Here is a 17,344-nt window from a genome sequence, read left to right as displayed (position 1 = left end):
AGGTTAGTGCAGGAGGGAGGCTGCTAATGGATGCATGTATAATGCATCAGCAGCACACACTGTATCCAGTGATGCAGCAGATGCCTCCAGTGAGCTCGGGACCACCTTCCTCTATGTCCCTGTTGATGAATAAACACGGTACTACGGTAATTCGCTTATTTGAAGGCTCAGTTGAACAAATCCACGTTCTGAAGTGTTTTTCATCAACTGCAGAGTATACTAGCACTGCTTCCAGTGGTTCAGCCTCATTATTGGGAGGATGCGGCTGTTGTGACGGAGAGAGAGAGACGTTAAGCTCCAGGCTTTGTTTTGCTGCTGTACAGTCGTTTTGGGACTTTATTTAAATCACTACTACAGTATGTTAGTCATCATAGAAGCCCACGTTGGTAGTTTTTGTGAAGTGTAGGTCATCCTTTATTGGGAAACGAGCGTGTTTATTTGCTGCAGACTTCCAGCGGTCCCTCTGCTCGACTCTTCTTCATCCCTGCAAACAGTTTGAAAATCGCCATCAATTATGAATTGCTTCCATCTGGTGGGCTGTGATTACTGCTCCCGGCGCTGCAGCCGGCCTGATAGCCGCTCCTGCTCACAGCTCTGTCCATAGATTCCGCTGTTAGCATTCAGAGCTGATGAAACGAGGCAGGAGGAGACACTTGGGCCAAAAGCCAAGAAATAAATGAGAGCGGGGAGAGACCTCACCTATTTTTTTTTGTTTTTCTCATGATCAGCTAATTTAAAGAGCACGATTGAGTCATTTGTAATAAATGTCAGCTGACTCAGATTGGTGCCCGATTGATCGGAGCTTCCCTGTTGCGTAGTGTTTCTACGTTGGATACTTGTGCACTTGTCTACTCTTTGGTGTGCTGGATTTCAAGGTTGTTTCAATCATCGGCAGCTCCGGACGAAAACCCGGCAGTTACTTTGGCCCCCCTTTGGAGACCTCCATCCATAGCGTCCTCTCAAGGTCTCTTAAAGCCACTTCTCTCTTCCTCTCTTCACCTTCTCACTCTCCTCAGTTGATCCTCTCTGCTGTCTGCTACGATTAATGGTCTGCTGTCTCTCTCATCTCAGTCTCCCGTCAACGTCTTTGCTTTTCTTGACCCCCGCTGACTTTCTCCTCCCTCTGTTTGTTTTTCAGTCTCAGCGGACCCCGGCCTCCCCTCCCTGTAGACCTTGAAAGCAGGTGGTTTAGATATATTACCTGCTCTATGTCCAGCTTTCAATCCATCCAATTAAGGAAACATATCATTTCCTAATTACTTTGACAAGTCTCTCTTTGTGTGCTGCATGTGTAGAAAAGACCTTTTGAAGTAGACACTGTTTCCAGGGGAGTTGAGAATGTTTTTTTTTTTAGCTGTGTAAAGAAATGTTATGTCTCTTCTGGTTCTTTGTCCCATCAAAACTGCCGGCACACGACGCTACATTATTGAAGATACTCTCGTCACAATCGTAGCTAAAGAACGTAATGTAGGATTTTTGCCATTACGGCTGATCTTTGACAAGAAAAATAAGATTATTTTTGCATGTTATTTGGGTCCTTATCAGCTGTCGGGGGCCATAAAGATACGGCAGCACCTGCAGACGGGTGAAAGTTAGAAATCTCTACGATTATTAGTTGTCAGTCTATCATACAACCAGCTGCTGACTCCTTCATTGTCTCCCCACATCCCTCACTGGGAATAAGGAGACAGACATCTTGTTCCAGAGTAGCATGTCAGAACATGCATGCTTTGTTATCAGCTGCACTTTTGCCAGACACGTTTCAACACAGTACTTGAGTGTTATTACCGCCCTCTTATATTTGCGCTTCCTCTCTCAGCGACCGTCTGCGCTCCAGTCTCGTATTGACGGAAGGAGGATGTCTGTGCAGCATCCTTGCCTTCAAGGTTAACAAGGTGTATTGCTTGTAGCCAGGCATTTGTAGTCTAACCTTTACATGTCTATGGCTCTGCAATCCAATCCCAAAACAATACAGATATACACGATGAATCACACAGACTAGATACTTGAATTGTATGGATTTTCCTCACTAAATTGACCTCTTATTTGTGTGGTGTTGTTTTTTTTACACCCTCTCTGGCAAATGTAAAGGCAGCCTCCTTTTTTCTGATATGAATTGGTTAATCTTTACACCATCTTATTGCTCATAACCTCTGCAGGAGGACTACCACACAGTGCCTCCAGCTCCATGTATTGATTTTCTGCACCTGAAAATGCACTATGTATTTTAGTGATCCATTCTTTCTCATGCCTTGAATTGATGATGTTAATCGTCAATCGAGTTTGAACATGAGCAGAGCCTTGCTGATGGCGGGGCGAGAGAGGTTTTCCATAAAACATGTTGAAGGTCCGAGTTCTCCCAAAGTGGTCCTTGCAGCCATTCCTCTAACAACCACTTACTCTTTTAAACAACTAATTACTCTTTTGATAGTTTCTGTGGCGGCCCAATTTGTTGAGGTAAATTCTCAGAATTGTCATCAAATGTATCCACATCCACCTTCTCTACTGTCGCCTCACATTCACTCAATATACACAGAGGAAGTAGATTTGGTCTTCTTTGCTTCTCATCCCTCTCTTCTTTGGCAGCAGTTGTCGGCGTGCGGTCCAGGCTCTCTTAGCCTGAGGCATGGTGGCCATCTGTTGAAGGAGACTGCATCTCTCCGTCCCTGTCTTTCAAACAGACCGATACGCCCGTCTCTCTCTGTGTGTGTGTGTGTGTGTGCGCGTATTTATTTTATTCTCTTAAGTGTACATGCATTATACAAGCTGCTTCCATTTCCTCCTTTGATTGGACCTGAGAATAGGAAGTGGCACATGTGTCTCTCAGAGGGCCTCTGGTCTCGAGTCTAGGTTGGCACATTTCTCTCGACACGTAGCAGAGAGGAACAGGCGGCGTCGGGCCGCCTCGCGGCTGGTGTGTAGGCGTCCGAGAACAGCGGGAGGGTTTGAGAAATGATGGAAATTGATATTAATTAGATTACAGAATAAAGAGAGAGTAACTAGTGGGGAGATGGACAAGTGATGAAGTCTGTTTTGTTGCGTAAGAGATGAGTGTCAGAAAGTTTAGTACAGCGAGTAGTGTTGTCTCACTGGATCCTGCTGCAGGCTGGAGTTTGCCAACTCAGCGTTTTCATTGTTGTTTTTCCCCTCTTTAACCCTGTCCCCATCTTCTCTACCGCTCTTTCCTTGAATTCCCATTGCTTTCCTTTCTCATTTTGGCATTACCACTAGCTGCCTCATCACTTTCCCCCTGTATGCTTCGTGTGCTGAAGATTGTTGTAATTTAAGCCTCTCATTGTGTTTATTTGAGTCTCAGGGTGCTGAGAGAGAGGAGACTGTGAAAAGTCTCCATTTCATGAGAGGCAATGTCGAACAATGAAGCGACCCTCGCCTGCACTGCCACCACACAGCATGCTAAAAAAGCAGGAGAAATCACATTAAAATATGCTCAGCAGCGTTCCGTTTCCCCAAGTGTATATTGATTTGAAAAGCACCTGACATCCAGTGTCTTCCTCTAATGTCGTCAGAGTTGGGCTTAAAAGAGAGTGCGGATTTAGTATTCATGGGTCAGCCTGTCACCGAGGGTTCAGGTATTGATTTATTCAGCAGACCTGCTCTGAAGTGAGGACAGGAAGGACCACAGGGACAACCCATTATATATCTGGTGGACGGATGAGCCTGACTTAAGAAAGTATCCTTGTGCTCTGCCTCTTGTTACATTCAGCTTCCTCTTTGTTTATTACTGAACGTTCTCTACACTCACAGTGGCAGCATGAAGAGTCAGTCGACTAATTGTCTCATTAAAGCATGCAGCATTCATTTTTCACGCATCAGAGCCGACGAGTTATTAATTTTTCAGTACATTTTCTGGTTACACAAGGGCAGTCTATGAAGCTAAAAGCATATTTGAATGTGGACTTTGTGAACATACTGGAGCAGCAGTATCAGACAACCCACTCCTACAGAATGTGGGACTATTGACTTCCAGAAGAATGGTTCAATTGGATTTTATTATATCGTAGTGGTGTTTGGGTTGTTCTGCTCACACTGTGTTCGAGGCCATTGCAACTCTCATTAGGCCGAACTATTACTGAGCGCTTGCTTTAGGAAGAGAGAACAAGTCTAAATGAAAAATGCACCTTAATACTTTCCTATTGTGTGCACATCTTCTTCAGCTGATTCAAATGTGTCTTTTGTAATACACAATAGAATTAAACTGCTCTTTCCCTCATCAAAACACCAACTGTCATTTTTCAATTGTATCTGCAACAATGGAAATTCAATATCAGAAATGAGGCTTTAAAGATGCATCCCCTGATATTGTTGTTTTTTCTAAAGCTGTGAGTTAAATCTGGGGGTTCACTGTTGGACGCTATGACAAAAACCACAAGTCTTTATCTCTGTTTGTCTGAAAGCGAGTCACAGTTGAACACGTGTTCCTCTCATCAGCGGGGAGGCTTAACTTCTTTAGTCACGTCACCCTCGAGCCGCGTCTCTTGCTCGCGGCCATGAAACGGTTTGCTGTGGCTGTCGAAGGCAGTTGTCATGCTGACTGATAGGAGGCGGAGCTTGTGCGAGTAGCTTGTGTTGAGCTGTGTTGAACGGTCCAGGCCTAAACATCAACAGCGGGGCTGTGTTCTCAGCTAGCAGGGGTTCACACTGCTTCCTTTGTGTCCTGCTCCCAGTCCCACCAGGATGCTTTACACTTGCTCCAAAACACATGCACATGTATTCACTCTGAGCAACGTACCATAGGAGGTAGAGCTTTTTGAAACCGGTCACATTTTAAACTTGGTAAGGCTGTCGCTGCGTGATGCTGATGCAACACGTAGGCACTGCTGGAAGATGAAGAAACAAGTTGATTAGGTTAAGCTGTTTGTCCTCAGTCTTGACACAGAACAGTGGGCGTACCAGTGCAGTGCCCTTCACTCCTTCCTCCCTTTATGTCCGGACTTGTCAGTTTCATCATGCTTCACTGAGTAACGGAACTCCGGAGACGGTGCGAGTGTGCCAGGGTTTTCTCACAGAAGAGCTGGGCTGGCACACTTCTTGCTCTCCACGAGTATCATCACTCGTCAAATGTGGGAGTCGATAAACGCTTTATCAGTTCTTCTCTCGCATCATATTTCTGCAAAAAGAAAACCGAAATTCCTTATTTGGACTTAGGTTTCACAGTTAAACAGAAAACAACTTGCCGTCCCTGTTCCCCAGCCCTCCGCACATGTTCAGGTGGGTTTTGCTTCCTTTTTGCTCCTTCGGGCTGATGGACACTTTTGAGGATATGACACCTAAAGACCTACAATCACCAAGGCTGCATGTCTGATGACGCACAGGTAGAAGACTGGACCACATCAGTGACGTTCTACTCTGTGGGTGATGACCGGTGGTAGTGCTGTGTGCTACTTCTTTATTATCACTTTTCCCCGAATCTCTGTAAAGATTTTCCAAAACCACCTGTTTGCACAGTGGGAGCCTGCAGATTCCCCCTGGTATAATAATCAGAATAGTATTTCATTCCCAGCAGCTTCTGTACCTGCTCATCTCCAAACAGAGGAAACAGGTGTACTTATTGTACCACCCGGGACTCGTTTAAAACTGTTTCTGTTTGTATGTGCCGATGGAATGCATCCATAAAGAACCATCCTCTTACCGGGACTGTCATGTGACCTGGTTGTGTCTCTGTTAATGACGCCTCCACCTGTGAATACAGTCCATCCATCACGGGTCAAGCTCTGTCCCACGGCAGCTGGAGCCCCGGTCGTCCTGTGGGCTCCCCCGGTACCCGTCTCCCTGTTTGGCACTGCCTGTCTGCCAGTCACATTGGAACCCATCTGTAATCAGGCAATTTCCTGAGTCCTGCTGGGAGATTTACAAATTCCCTGCTGATTTATCCTAGTTATGCATATTTTCATGCGAATACCCCCTTCTTCCCAAAGCACACGCAGAGAGACGATACGTAAGCATGCACTCACTAACATTTGTCCTCCTTTTTATCCATTTTCATCATCTTTTGTATTTTATTAGTGAGGGTAAAGGAATTGTGATAGACATATAGAAGCTTACGAGTCTCATTCAAGTTAAATTGAGGACTGAACTGTCTCTCCTCTATTTTTCCCCCTCTGCCTGTTTTTCCTCCCCATTTTCTCCCATGACTCAAAGACGACCACAACTGGCATACGTGTTGCCCAGTTGCTAGGCAGTGGACTTTATTTATTTTCCTACAGATGCAACGTTTCTTCATCCCCTGCGCTGCACAAACAGTCTTGATTCCTCTGTGTCTTGGTCAAACTGTTGAGTTCAACGCATCAATGTGCTTCTCATTTCATCTCCATCTTCGTGTCAGTCCAGTTTGATTTATGAAGGGATGGGTTACATGTCTGTTTAGTTGTATTTTAGGTCAGATCAAGTTTAAGTTTAGTGGTCAAGTGTTGATTTTATTTGTGCGCTGTTCGTGCTGAAAGCAAAGCAAAGTCTTCCTTTTGGTTTCTTCTACTTTGGCACTGTGTGAGACTTGATGATGACTATTCACTCACCAAGGCCACCAGTAGGAGGTTAAAGCTTACTGGAGAGGGAAGCCGTGCTTCTTCAGCGCTGAGTCATTCAATTTCTTCCAAACAATCTTTGAAACGTACTAGTATCCATAGGGTGTGTGTGTGTGTGTGTTTGCATGCAGCTGCAGTCCTGAGCCTCCACGGTCCAAAGGGAGCGATTGTGCGAATGCAACATTAGCCACAGATCAGGCAGAGGGTGTTGTGTAATAGCGACAGGATCAGTGGGATGAGTCCAACTGTCATCAGGCCCCGAGTTCTCCCCACAGAACCACCAGCAACAAACATGCTTATTGCCCAATCTTGACAGAGATTGCACAGGTATCACATGAGTGACAGTGTCCTCAGCAGTCCCACAGCTAAATGTGTGCGTTTCATCCAGTTAAGGGTTGATTCGTAGAAAATAAGTGTCCAGTCCTGTAGGAATTCTGCAAACCATCTGATTAAAGTACAAGCACTCGTACAGTTGTTGTTGCCTTTTACCGCCAGCTAGCAACGATGCAATATTAAAGTGAAACAGCGCAGCGCAAGATGTCACTGGCCTCTGCATAAATGTATGTGTACAGTAAATTGTGCTCGCTGAAGTACTTGTTACAAGGATTACTGTAGCAGCAATGCATTGTTCATCTTTTTGGGGGTGTACATAAAACCCCACTCAATACTCCGATCTATTGTTCTGTCAGTTACATTTTTAGAGTGTTGTCCGTCTCACATTTAAGTTAGAGGTGTAATGAGGAACAGACTGTACTTTTTACAGTTCTTTCATTTGAACTTCAGACATATTCCACATGTGAAGGCTTTCAAATTGAGAATATTCAAAGTCTACCAAGAGCGTAAGTGTATTTGTATTACAATAAAGAGAGCGGCTACCTATTTGCAAACCAAAGCAGCACCAAACTTCACCACTCGTCTCTTAACTGTTAGCAGCTTCAGGTTCACTGGACAAACTCCAAAGGGCATGTTTACTACGTGTGTGTGTGTGTGTGTGTGTGTGTGTGTGTGTGTGTGTGTGTGTGTGTGTGTGTGTGTGTGTGTGTGTGTGTGTGTGTGTGTGTGTGTGTGTGTGTGTGTGTGTGTGTGTGTGTGTGTGTGTGTGTGTGTGTGTGTGTGTGTGTGTGTGTGTGTGTGTGTGTTAGATGAGAGAAATGCCCGCTAGCTCGGCCCTGGTCAGTCAGCTTTATGAAATCACAGGTCTAGAGAGTATGTTCTGGCAGTTTATCTCCAGACTCTCGTATCTACCTCTGAGCCACAGAGGCTCCAGGAACAAACTCTGTTTTGTTTGTCTTGCTGTGTTGTGCAAAATTACAAAATGATTAGTTTGCCATATTAGTGCTTAAACCTAATAGATTTAGTGTGTGGAGTTTTGTCAGACAACTGTTTTGATGGCCTTTTGGCTTTAAACCAATATTATGGTTTTAACCAGCTTAAATCAAACAAAGCCCGTCTGTAGTGGCACATGTGATTTATTCACGGCAAAGTATTCCATCTACAGCTGGATTGATATGGAATGCACACTGCTCATTTCCACTGCATCTGAGTTATTTCACGTTTTCTTTCATTAGGGAATCTGTTTACAGTTTTGATTTCAAGGTATTCAGTGAGCCAGAGAGGGAGAGAGCGTTTCTTTTCTCGCTTTTCCTTCTGCTTAGCAATATCGCCCACAGACTGTACAGCAGATGGACGGTGTGATTTGCAAACTGCTTGGTGGGGACGGTCGGCACTTCAGAAGCATGAGGTGGATGTCGAATGTAGAATGTGTCTGGAGGTAAAATCACCCACCCAGACCCTTTGTTTTGTTACATTTTTGGTCACATTTGTTCAGCCTTGATACACAGCCATACCGTTAGACTGTCGAAATCTGTTGGATATTTGTATAAACTGTCTATTTCGAGGCAAACCACGCGCTCTTATCAGCCAGTCTGAGCTCTTATACCACGAAGGAGTCTGAGCTGACAGCTGTCCATGAAACTATCTTTGCCCATTCCTACCCAGAGGCCTCGCTGTGCATGTGCATGCTGCGTAGTAGCGGATTTTGAGGGTCATCCCAGAAAGACCCCAGGCGAGTACGAATAGAAAGTGCACTGACAGTCACCCCTGGGTGTGTGTGTGTGTGTGGTGTTAGATTCCTTGTGGCAGATGCGCTCTCTCTGGCCTCAGGCTATTAGAATAAACATAGCTGTGGATAAGAAATGCCCATATCCTATCAGTGCAAGATGTTTGCATCAAAATGTTAACAATAATAAAGCGGCGTAATAAGAAGACAATAGTATGATGGCAGCTGGTTTTTGTTCCTTTTCGAGGTTGAGAGAGCTCTTTGTTGCCATTTGAGTTCAGACTACAGATAGAACTGAAGGAGCAGCAGAATCCCTGTACAGTAGGAGAGAGCAGGAGGTCTGTCCAGGATGAAAATGAGAACTGAGATCTCTTGGCGAGCTGCAGGCAGGACTGGGAGGTAAAGGGAGGGGAGCAAGACAAGGGTCCAGATGTGAGGCGGCCTCGCTGGCTGCCTGTTTACATTTCTCAGCCAACGGGAGTGTATTTTTAACCTTTTGCCTGTTTTTGTTCTCTCTGCAGGTGCTGGAGAGTCGGGGAAGAGCACCATTGTGAAGCAGATGAAGTGAGTGACTGCTCCTTGTTTTGCTTTTCCTCCCATCATCTCTGACACATTAATACATGGTGTACAGTAGTAGATGGAACCGCTAATTAATTTGCATATTCTTTTACCAATGTTTTGCTTAAAACGTGTGCTTAATGTGACTAATGTGGGATCCTAGTGTCTGACTTGATGCACTCGGTTTTAATCAAATACATCAACATAGAGCCTGTGTGAGGTAAGACATGTTTTTGCTGCGATAGCACAAGAGAAAGGTCGAATGTAGACCGGTTAGAAACCCCATGTACAATAGTTTGATTGAAAACTCTTGGTTGTTAAACTCAAGGAAAATTGTCGAGGCCTGTCACAAGCTTTATATTATTGGCATGTAACGCGTTTGTTGTTGTTGTTGTTTAACTGAATATCCAGAGTGAGACTGGCCGGATATTCTGAGGAAAGCAGAAAGCATGAGTCCATATGTGGGAGGGTTCTCGTCTCTGTGGGCCACATCAGTTAGATCAGCCGGAAGCTCTGAAAGTCGTCACTGTGCACATTTCAACTATAAAAGATGCAACTAATTTCACTTTCAAAATATGAATATTTATGATTTAAATTCAAGTAAAACAGGTGCCAAATGGCATACTTTCTATTAGGACACACACACAAGCTATAGCCTCCTCTGCACTGCAGCTGACATTGTATACGGAGATGTCCCCCCTCTGATAAATGCAATCTTTTATCCAGCTGATACGATGAGTAACGAATAGAGTTTGGCCCAGGTACCTTGGCACTGCTCGGCTCAGAGCCAACAGGCCTGAAATAGGCCACTCACAGGCTTTGCACCATGAACACTTATCACCAGCATTAAGGAGGAGAGAAGCGGTGGTTCAGTGATTGGCCAAATCGATTGGGGAGTCCAGTCACAGAATACAGATGTCTTCTGACCCAACATTTGAGCGGTTCGACAGGCAGTGAGTCACGTCATGATTAACCAGCGTCTGAACATTTCCTGATTGTTTTTGCTTCCGTCCGTAAGGTTTCTCAAAGGATGTTTATAAAACAAAAATCATGCAAGGAAGACCATAATAGCTTGCATGAAGATAAAGTGAGCCACTTAAAACTCACTGTGTGAGGATGTTTTAAAATCAATAATTCTAAAAGTTTCCAGTTTGGCAATTAAAGAAACGGCTGAATATGTTCACGCTGACATGGCCAGCAAACAACTGGCAGGGTAGGAATTCCAGTCTCGTATGTTGTTGCCTTCTGCATAGCCTAATCTCCCATTACTGTGTCGTGAAGCATAAATTCCACGGCTGCCTTTCTGTCTTTGAAGGTTCGCTCTTATCAGTCTCTCTGAAACACTCCCTACGTGTCCTTAAAACAAGGGTTGAGAAGCTGGCGCTAAATGTGCATTTCCACAGCTGATGACTCAACGTTAGTCTCCCTATTTAGTGTTGCTACACTGAAGCAATTTGATAAATCTCTAAGAGACGCTGTTCCCGAAAATCCTCTCACATGTACACATCAGTGAACACCTACACGCTTGATGCTTTTTCTTTTGCTACATCATCATCAACAGTGCACACCCCCTATACATGTACACATGTACGTACACATGTATATACACACAAACAAAACAAGCATCTCCAAATGACCCAGTTATATTTTCTCTACACATTTTTGGATTTTTAACATGCTTTAATCCACTCACTGAGGTTCCTTGAACTCACTTGTTAGGGCTGGGCGATAAATCGATTTAATCGATTAATTCGAATGTGTGCTTTAAGGCGATGTGTTTTATTGAAAATCGAGAAAATCGCCCCCACCCCTCCCCCCCGTTGGGTTCCCGTAGTAGAGTGCGCGCGCATTGTTTACAAACTAAAACAATGGCGGCCAGCAGCTTCACTGCTGGCCGCCGCCGCCGCCACCTCACAACGACAACCCAGCATTTTGGAGACATTCACCAACTGTACTCCGCATGAGAAGAAGAGTGCCCGGTGGAAAGCCATCACGGATGCAGTCGCGATGTATATCGCAAAAGATATGGTGCCCATATACACCGTGGAAAAGCCGGGGTTTATTCACCGTCTCAAAGCTTTGGACCCCAGGTACGTGCTACCAAGCCGTAAACATTTTTCTGACGTTGCCTTGCCTCGGCTGTACAATAGTACACGCCAAAGGATCTCTGCGGAGCTGGAGGGGATGTCATTCTACTCCGCAACAACTGACCTGTGGTCCAGCAGGTTGACCCAGACACCGATCCACTTGACTGGTGGAAGCGTCACCAACTTAACTTTCCAAGGCTAAGTACTTTAGCAAAGAAATACCTCTCTGTGCCAGCTACAAGTGCCCCCTCTGAGAGGCTTTTCAGTGTGTGGGGGGGGGCATTGTTACATGCCACCGTGCATGCCTGAAGCCAGAGGTAGTAGACAGGCTTGTCTTCCTGGCAAAAAATATTTAGAAAAAACATGCACTACTGTTTAATACTGTTGGTTATGTTGTGAATGCACTTGATTTTGTTTACATGCACTTATTTACTGTGCAAAATATGTTATGTTGATGTTAGATCAGATGTTGCACTTTTGAAAATGTGAATGTTAAAGGGTCATATACATTTTATTTCATGCTGTGTTTGTATCAGTGTATTCAGTTAGAAAAGCTTACTGTAAAAAGTTACATTTGCACAGTTGTTTACAATGGAAGGCTACTATTTAATGCCATTTAATGTTATGTTTAATTCAATTTTATATTTAAATGATTCAGGCAAACAAAAGAGTGACCAAATACTTTTTGTATACTACAGGCACCTTTCTACAATGTTCAGGTTTTGTTTGCACTTTATTTTTATCAACCTACTTGGGAAAATCATCACAAAATAAAAGAAAAAATTGTTTTCAACAGCTTCTGTCATCTGCAAAAAATTTTGGGGGAAAAAAATCGATTTAAATCGTGAATCGGATTTTTTGTAAAAAAATCGGAGATTTTTTTTTTAGGCCATATCGCCCAGCCCTATCACTTGTATAGATTTGTTTTCCATTTTGACTTTGCCATAGCAAGAAAAGCACAATAAATGAATGACATGAATGATTCATAGACAGTATTCGGGCCCTGGATCTGGATCTGACTTGTCAAAATGACTGTCGTGAAAAGGTCTATCGAGCCCTTTAGCACAACACCGCTGTCGTCTCGTCACACAGAGGAGTACAAGTGAATTATTTTGGCTACCTGAAAATAGAACGAGCAGTCCACACTAGACTCACACTTGTAAGAGGAAAGATTTTCCATGGTTGTGTTTTTTTGTAAGATGGAAAACAATACATTTCAGAGATACTATGTGTGGGATTTTTCTATTCATAATTCTGACAAAAGGATGCATTATGCTTCTGTGAGTCACAGGAAACTGCTGTACTAATGATGGTCTTTTAATCTGGTTTAGAAGTTCTTGAGAAGAACAAATCCCTTTGGTTGACTCTAGTCTTAGATGTGACAAAAAGGACAATTATGCTTACAAAAATGTGATCGCCACAGGATGTGACAGCATTAATAATGGGATGTATCAATTTAATCTACTGTATTCTACTGAAAATGTACCCCTGGTTGACGCTATGCTTGCACGTTATTTTTAACACGGCATCAATTAAATATTTAAACGAGAAGGAAGTAGTTTACAAAGTCTATACGATTTGACTACAATGGGCAAGTTTTCAGTTCGTATGATTCAGTGAGAAGGATAAATTAAACATACTCAACATGTTATAGTAAAATCGGATGGCAAAATTTGTCTTTCTTAGATCTTTGGGGTGTCAAACATACGGCCCGAGGGCCAGAACTGGCCCGCCAGAGAGTCCAATCCGGCCCGCTGGATAACTTTTCAAAGTATGAAGTCATTCATTTAAATTTTTCAATTAAATACATTGCTCTTCCTCATTGTCCACCGGGGGTTGCGCTGTTCTAATAGGAGTAGCAGGCCCTCTGCTGATTGGCTGTTATATGGCTGTTGGGATCTAAAGGAGCGTGTTTGGGTTATCAGCATTTAAGAAACTGAATTCTTGACATCAATAGATGTATGTAACAATTATTAATGATTATTAATATAAACGGGGCACCACCCTGCGAACAGGGACCAATAACCAAACGATAAAACTAAGTCTCATAATTAGTAGTCACTCATAATGTCAATAGTCTGCGTATGACTATACATTCAGTGACAGTGAAGGTTTTTAAGTTCGAGCACAGGCTACTACATACAGTCTTATCAAATACATATGCACACGTAATCACAGACGACTGCTCCTGAAAGTATAACAGAGTTTATTGAATCAAAATAATAAATGATCAAATCAATTAATATTGCAACCAACAAACGTTATCATACAATTTTATATGCCTAAACTAAAGAATGAATAAAGTGGATGAGGGTGTATGTCTGTGTGTGTATGTGTATGTGTGTGTGTGGGTCTGTGGGTGAACAGGAAGGAGTCTTACAGCTACGCTAAAGACTACAAAGATGGCGGCGTCGAGTGACGCTGGCCAAAGGGGAGGGGCCTTAAGAACTACAGCTAAAAACTACAAAGATGGCGGAGTCGAGTGACGCGGACCAAAATGGCAGTTAGGCTGCTGTATGTAATTCACGTGTGCCGATGCAGCACGTGTGTTGTGCGCTCGTTTGAACGAGGTTCCCCAGGGGTAGAGCTAGGAGCTGTGTGTGTGTGTGCGTGTTTCGTGAAAGGAGGAAAGAGAAAAAAGGAGTGAGAACTCGAAGTGAATCACGCTTCGGCGTGCGATGTGGTAGGGAGCCTGCTTGCTGGTTCTATCATGCATAAATATACCGCTGTCGTCTTTGAACTGCCGGTAACTTATGCCGTGATAAACCACGCACCTCAGCTCACTCACCGAGTCGAGTCAATGAAAAGAGAACTTCCACACGGAGTGGAAGACAATGAATGAAAATAATCCCAAGCAAACAGTCATAGCAGTACACCAATACAACGGAACTTCTCTGGTCCGTAATGATTGCGCAATATCTCGATATCACGCGACAGTAATTTAAACACACAAAAACACGGGAATATCAACATATAAATGAATGGCCTGAATTAAACTTAAGTTAATTTAAGCTAAGCTATGCCCAAATGCCAAGAACCTTACTTGTCGATGCTTCGTTGCAACGTTGAAGTGTTCGTGAGCAAAGCGGTCCGTCTTCCTCGTCGGGAAGGGGGACAGGGGGGGGGGAGCTGCTTGCAGCGCGGCTTTGCAGCGGGCGCTGTGTGTCGCACGGCGTTTGCTGGTGCGGCTTCGGTCCGTCGTGGCGTGGCTCTGGAGCAAACGCAGGTCCGATCTGTACTCGCTGCAGGGAGGACAGTTTAACTTCGGCTGAGACGACGTGGTCCGTAGGTCTCCCGGTAATCATCGGTCAGGAGAGGAGCGAGGCTTCGTCGGGCTCCTCTGTGCCGGTTTGTGCACAAAATAAAAAGAAAAGCGGAGAACGGATCGCTGATGCGGGTTCGTCTCGCGGGCTGGTGGAGCCGTACTCAAAGTGGAACACTGTCGTTTCGTCCAGCAAAACGGCTCGTGACCTGACAGGGTTTGAGGGTTTGAGGGCCGTTGTTTCCTCGTGGCCAGCGTTGCGCTGGCGGGGAAAGTTGGTTCTTCTGTGGCCTGGACGGGGGGTGTCCGAGCGAAGAGAGCGTGGTGTGCTCCCTGTTCGACGGAGGTCGACGGGAAAAAGCTTTGAGTTGGGGGAAGCAGATTGTTTTATAGAACAGGGGTCGAACCACAGGGGTCCTGGGTTCGCCTGGCCTTCGGCCAATGAGATTGGACCATAGTTTTTTGGGGGGAGGGGGAATTCACACCTGAGTGTGAAATTTCACCCAGAGGAGGCTTGTTCTCATCAAACTACAAATCAGGATGAACCCTTTGCTCGACAAAGTGAAGGCCTGATTGTCTTTGTCCACAGCACATGTTTAAGCCACATGGTCAGAGCCCAACATGGCCCATGAACAAAGATGAGTTTGACACCCCTAGTCTAGACCCCAGCATGTCCAACATGTAGCCACGACCATCTTCATCAACACAGTTTGTTTTTACATCTACATTACATCTAATCTTGCGTTATATAAAATATCTTGTACTGTTTTCCTAGAAGTGGTTTCCAGAGTATTACTCACAGGAAGTGTTATGCAGTTCATCCTTTCACACAGCTCTAAAACTGCCAATATTTAGGTATTGTTCGAAATGTCAGCATGCCGTTATATAATGCAGATGAATGACTCTACATGCAATCAGATATGTGAAATCTACATTTAAAGTGTTCAGGTGTAGACGGCACAATATCACACTTTGTGTCCAGCTACACCTTGTCCACATGTGCCAACCTAACCTGCGATAGAATTCTTAGGAATACAACTTAAATAAAGTTTGCAAAGTGCTTCACAATCAAGTCAATCAAAGGATTGTATGGAATTATTGGAAGTATTGTTTGGATGTGGGGGAAACGCTGAAGGCTTTCAGTGCTCTTGGCTGCAGCTCACACTGTTGCACAGGGGGCTCCCTTGCATTTTAATGAGGTCCCATTCAGCTCAATGAGCACCCTGGCTGTGCGACTCTTGTCTCTGGGCCGTGGCAGGCCAAGGGAGATGGTTCTGTTTGGTTTCCTGCCCAGCGGTCTCTGTGTCAGCCCCATGCTTTCACAGCCCCATGCCTCTTTCTCTCCATCTCTGTCCACAGCTCCAAAAGCAAGTCAATATTTGTTCTAGTGTCCTCTCGCTGAGAGATACAACAACATCTCGATTTCTCCAGTACCCCAAACTAGCAGTATTTGTGATCTCATACATGGAGGACGAAGGCATTTCTGATGGATCTAATGAAATATCAATTCAATTTACACTTTTTAATTAGGTTTATTTGTAACAAATAATGGACAACTTTTTCTTAATGAGATGAAATGTTTTGCAAGATCTTGGGGAAAAGTCTAGTCAATATTTGACACCATTATATGCAAGTAACCGTAAGTATTTACGTCCTTATGGTGTTTCATTGTGACATTGTCATTTCATTAAATGACATACTAATCATTTTTTCTTCTCTTGCTCCCCCCCCCCTTCCTCTGTTCTCAGGATCATCCACGAGGATGGATACTCAGAAGATGAGTGCAAGCAGTACAGAGCCGTTGTCTACAGCAACACAATCCAGTCCATTATGGCCATCATCAAAGCCATGGCCAACCTGAAGATCGACTATGAGGAAGCTACTAGAGCGGTAGGTATCCAACACTGAGACTGGTAACTGATTGAATGTCGTCACCTTCTGCAGCAGCGAGACGGAAGTGAAATAATATTTGAAACACAGCGAGACGGCAGTGTTGTTGTAGAACGAAGATTGTGTGTCTCTGCTTGCGTAACTCGAGAGACTACAACTGCTACGAACCATCTCCAACCAATGTGCCTTTTTTTGGATTAATTTCAAGTATATTCGCTTACTTAAACAATATTCCAGATACAGCCATACAGTAGCTTTAAGTGCCATATTGTTCCCATGTTAAAGGAGGTAACAAAGGTTCTGGGAACCTGATTAAGTACAGTGTAATATACCGGCACTCAGCTCAGTGATATCAGCTCTACTAATCGCCACCAAAGCCTGCACTCTGCCTCCGTCCTAACAGCCCATATAGCCTTGAGGATTTGAGGCAACTCTGACCGTCTCTCTTTGGAAATGGGTAGCGGATGCTCAAGATGGACTACAGCAGGACCATGATTTTTCCTTCCTCACTCGTGTGTGTGTGTGTGAGCTGCTGAAACAATAAATCGTCCACACACAGGGAGATGGGATGACAGAAGTAAAATTCAGGCATTACTCACGAGAGGAGAAAATTTCTTTTTATACAGACGCGTTGTCTCATTAATGTGATTCATATATCCTATTCTCACAGATCATTTGAATCTAATGATAATAATCTTTACTCATGTACATCTTTGATACCTTTGTTCTCTCCAAATGTCCCTCTCCCTGTCTACCTTCATTGCAGAGGAGTTGGATAAACATGGTTTTATGTGGAAAGAGCTTTTTGACCACCTGGTATATTTTCAGGATTGGCTCTGCCAAAGTAGCTATAGCTCTGCATGACAAGTTCTGCCCGACTGTGTGAGTTAGTTTATTTTGAGAAACACCTTCCCCCCTCCCCCACTGCAAAGGCATACAGAGTTAT

General features: G+C 44.2%; 1 protein-coding gene across 1 annotated transcript in view; it reads left to right on the top strand.

Moving 5' to 3' along the window:
* Positions 1–17,344, top strand: part of LOC306775476 (guanine nucleotide-binding protein G(i) subunit alpha-2-like) — a 50,591-nt gene that overhangs the window by 24,346 nt on the left and 8,901 nt on the right. Inside the window, exons 2-3 of the mRNA XM_079265917.1 lie at positions 9,123–9,165; positions 16,257–16,398. Of these exons, the coding sequence (XP_079122043.1) occupies positions 9,123–9,165; positions 16,257–16,398 (185 nt within the window). The remainder of the gene's footprint in view (positions 1–9,122; positions 9,166–16,256; positions 16,399–17,344) is intronic.

The sequence above is a fragment of the Melanostigma gelatinosum genome, assembly GCF_949748355.1.
Source record: "Melanostigma gelatinosum genome assembly, chromosome: 3".
In the NCBI taxonomy this organism is placed as follows: domain Eukaryota; kingdom Metazoa; phylum Chordata; class Actinopteri; order Perciformes; family Zoarcidae; genus Melanostigma; species Melanostigma gelatinosum.
Note: the sequence above shows the minus strand (reverse complement) of the source record. Positions and strands in the feature narration are given on the sequence as shown.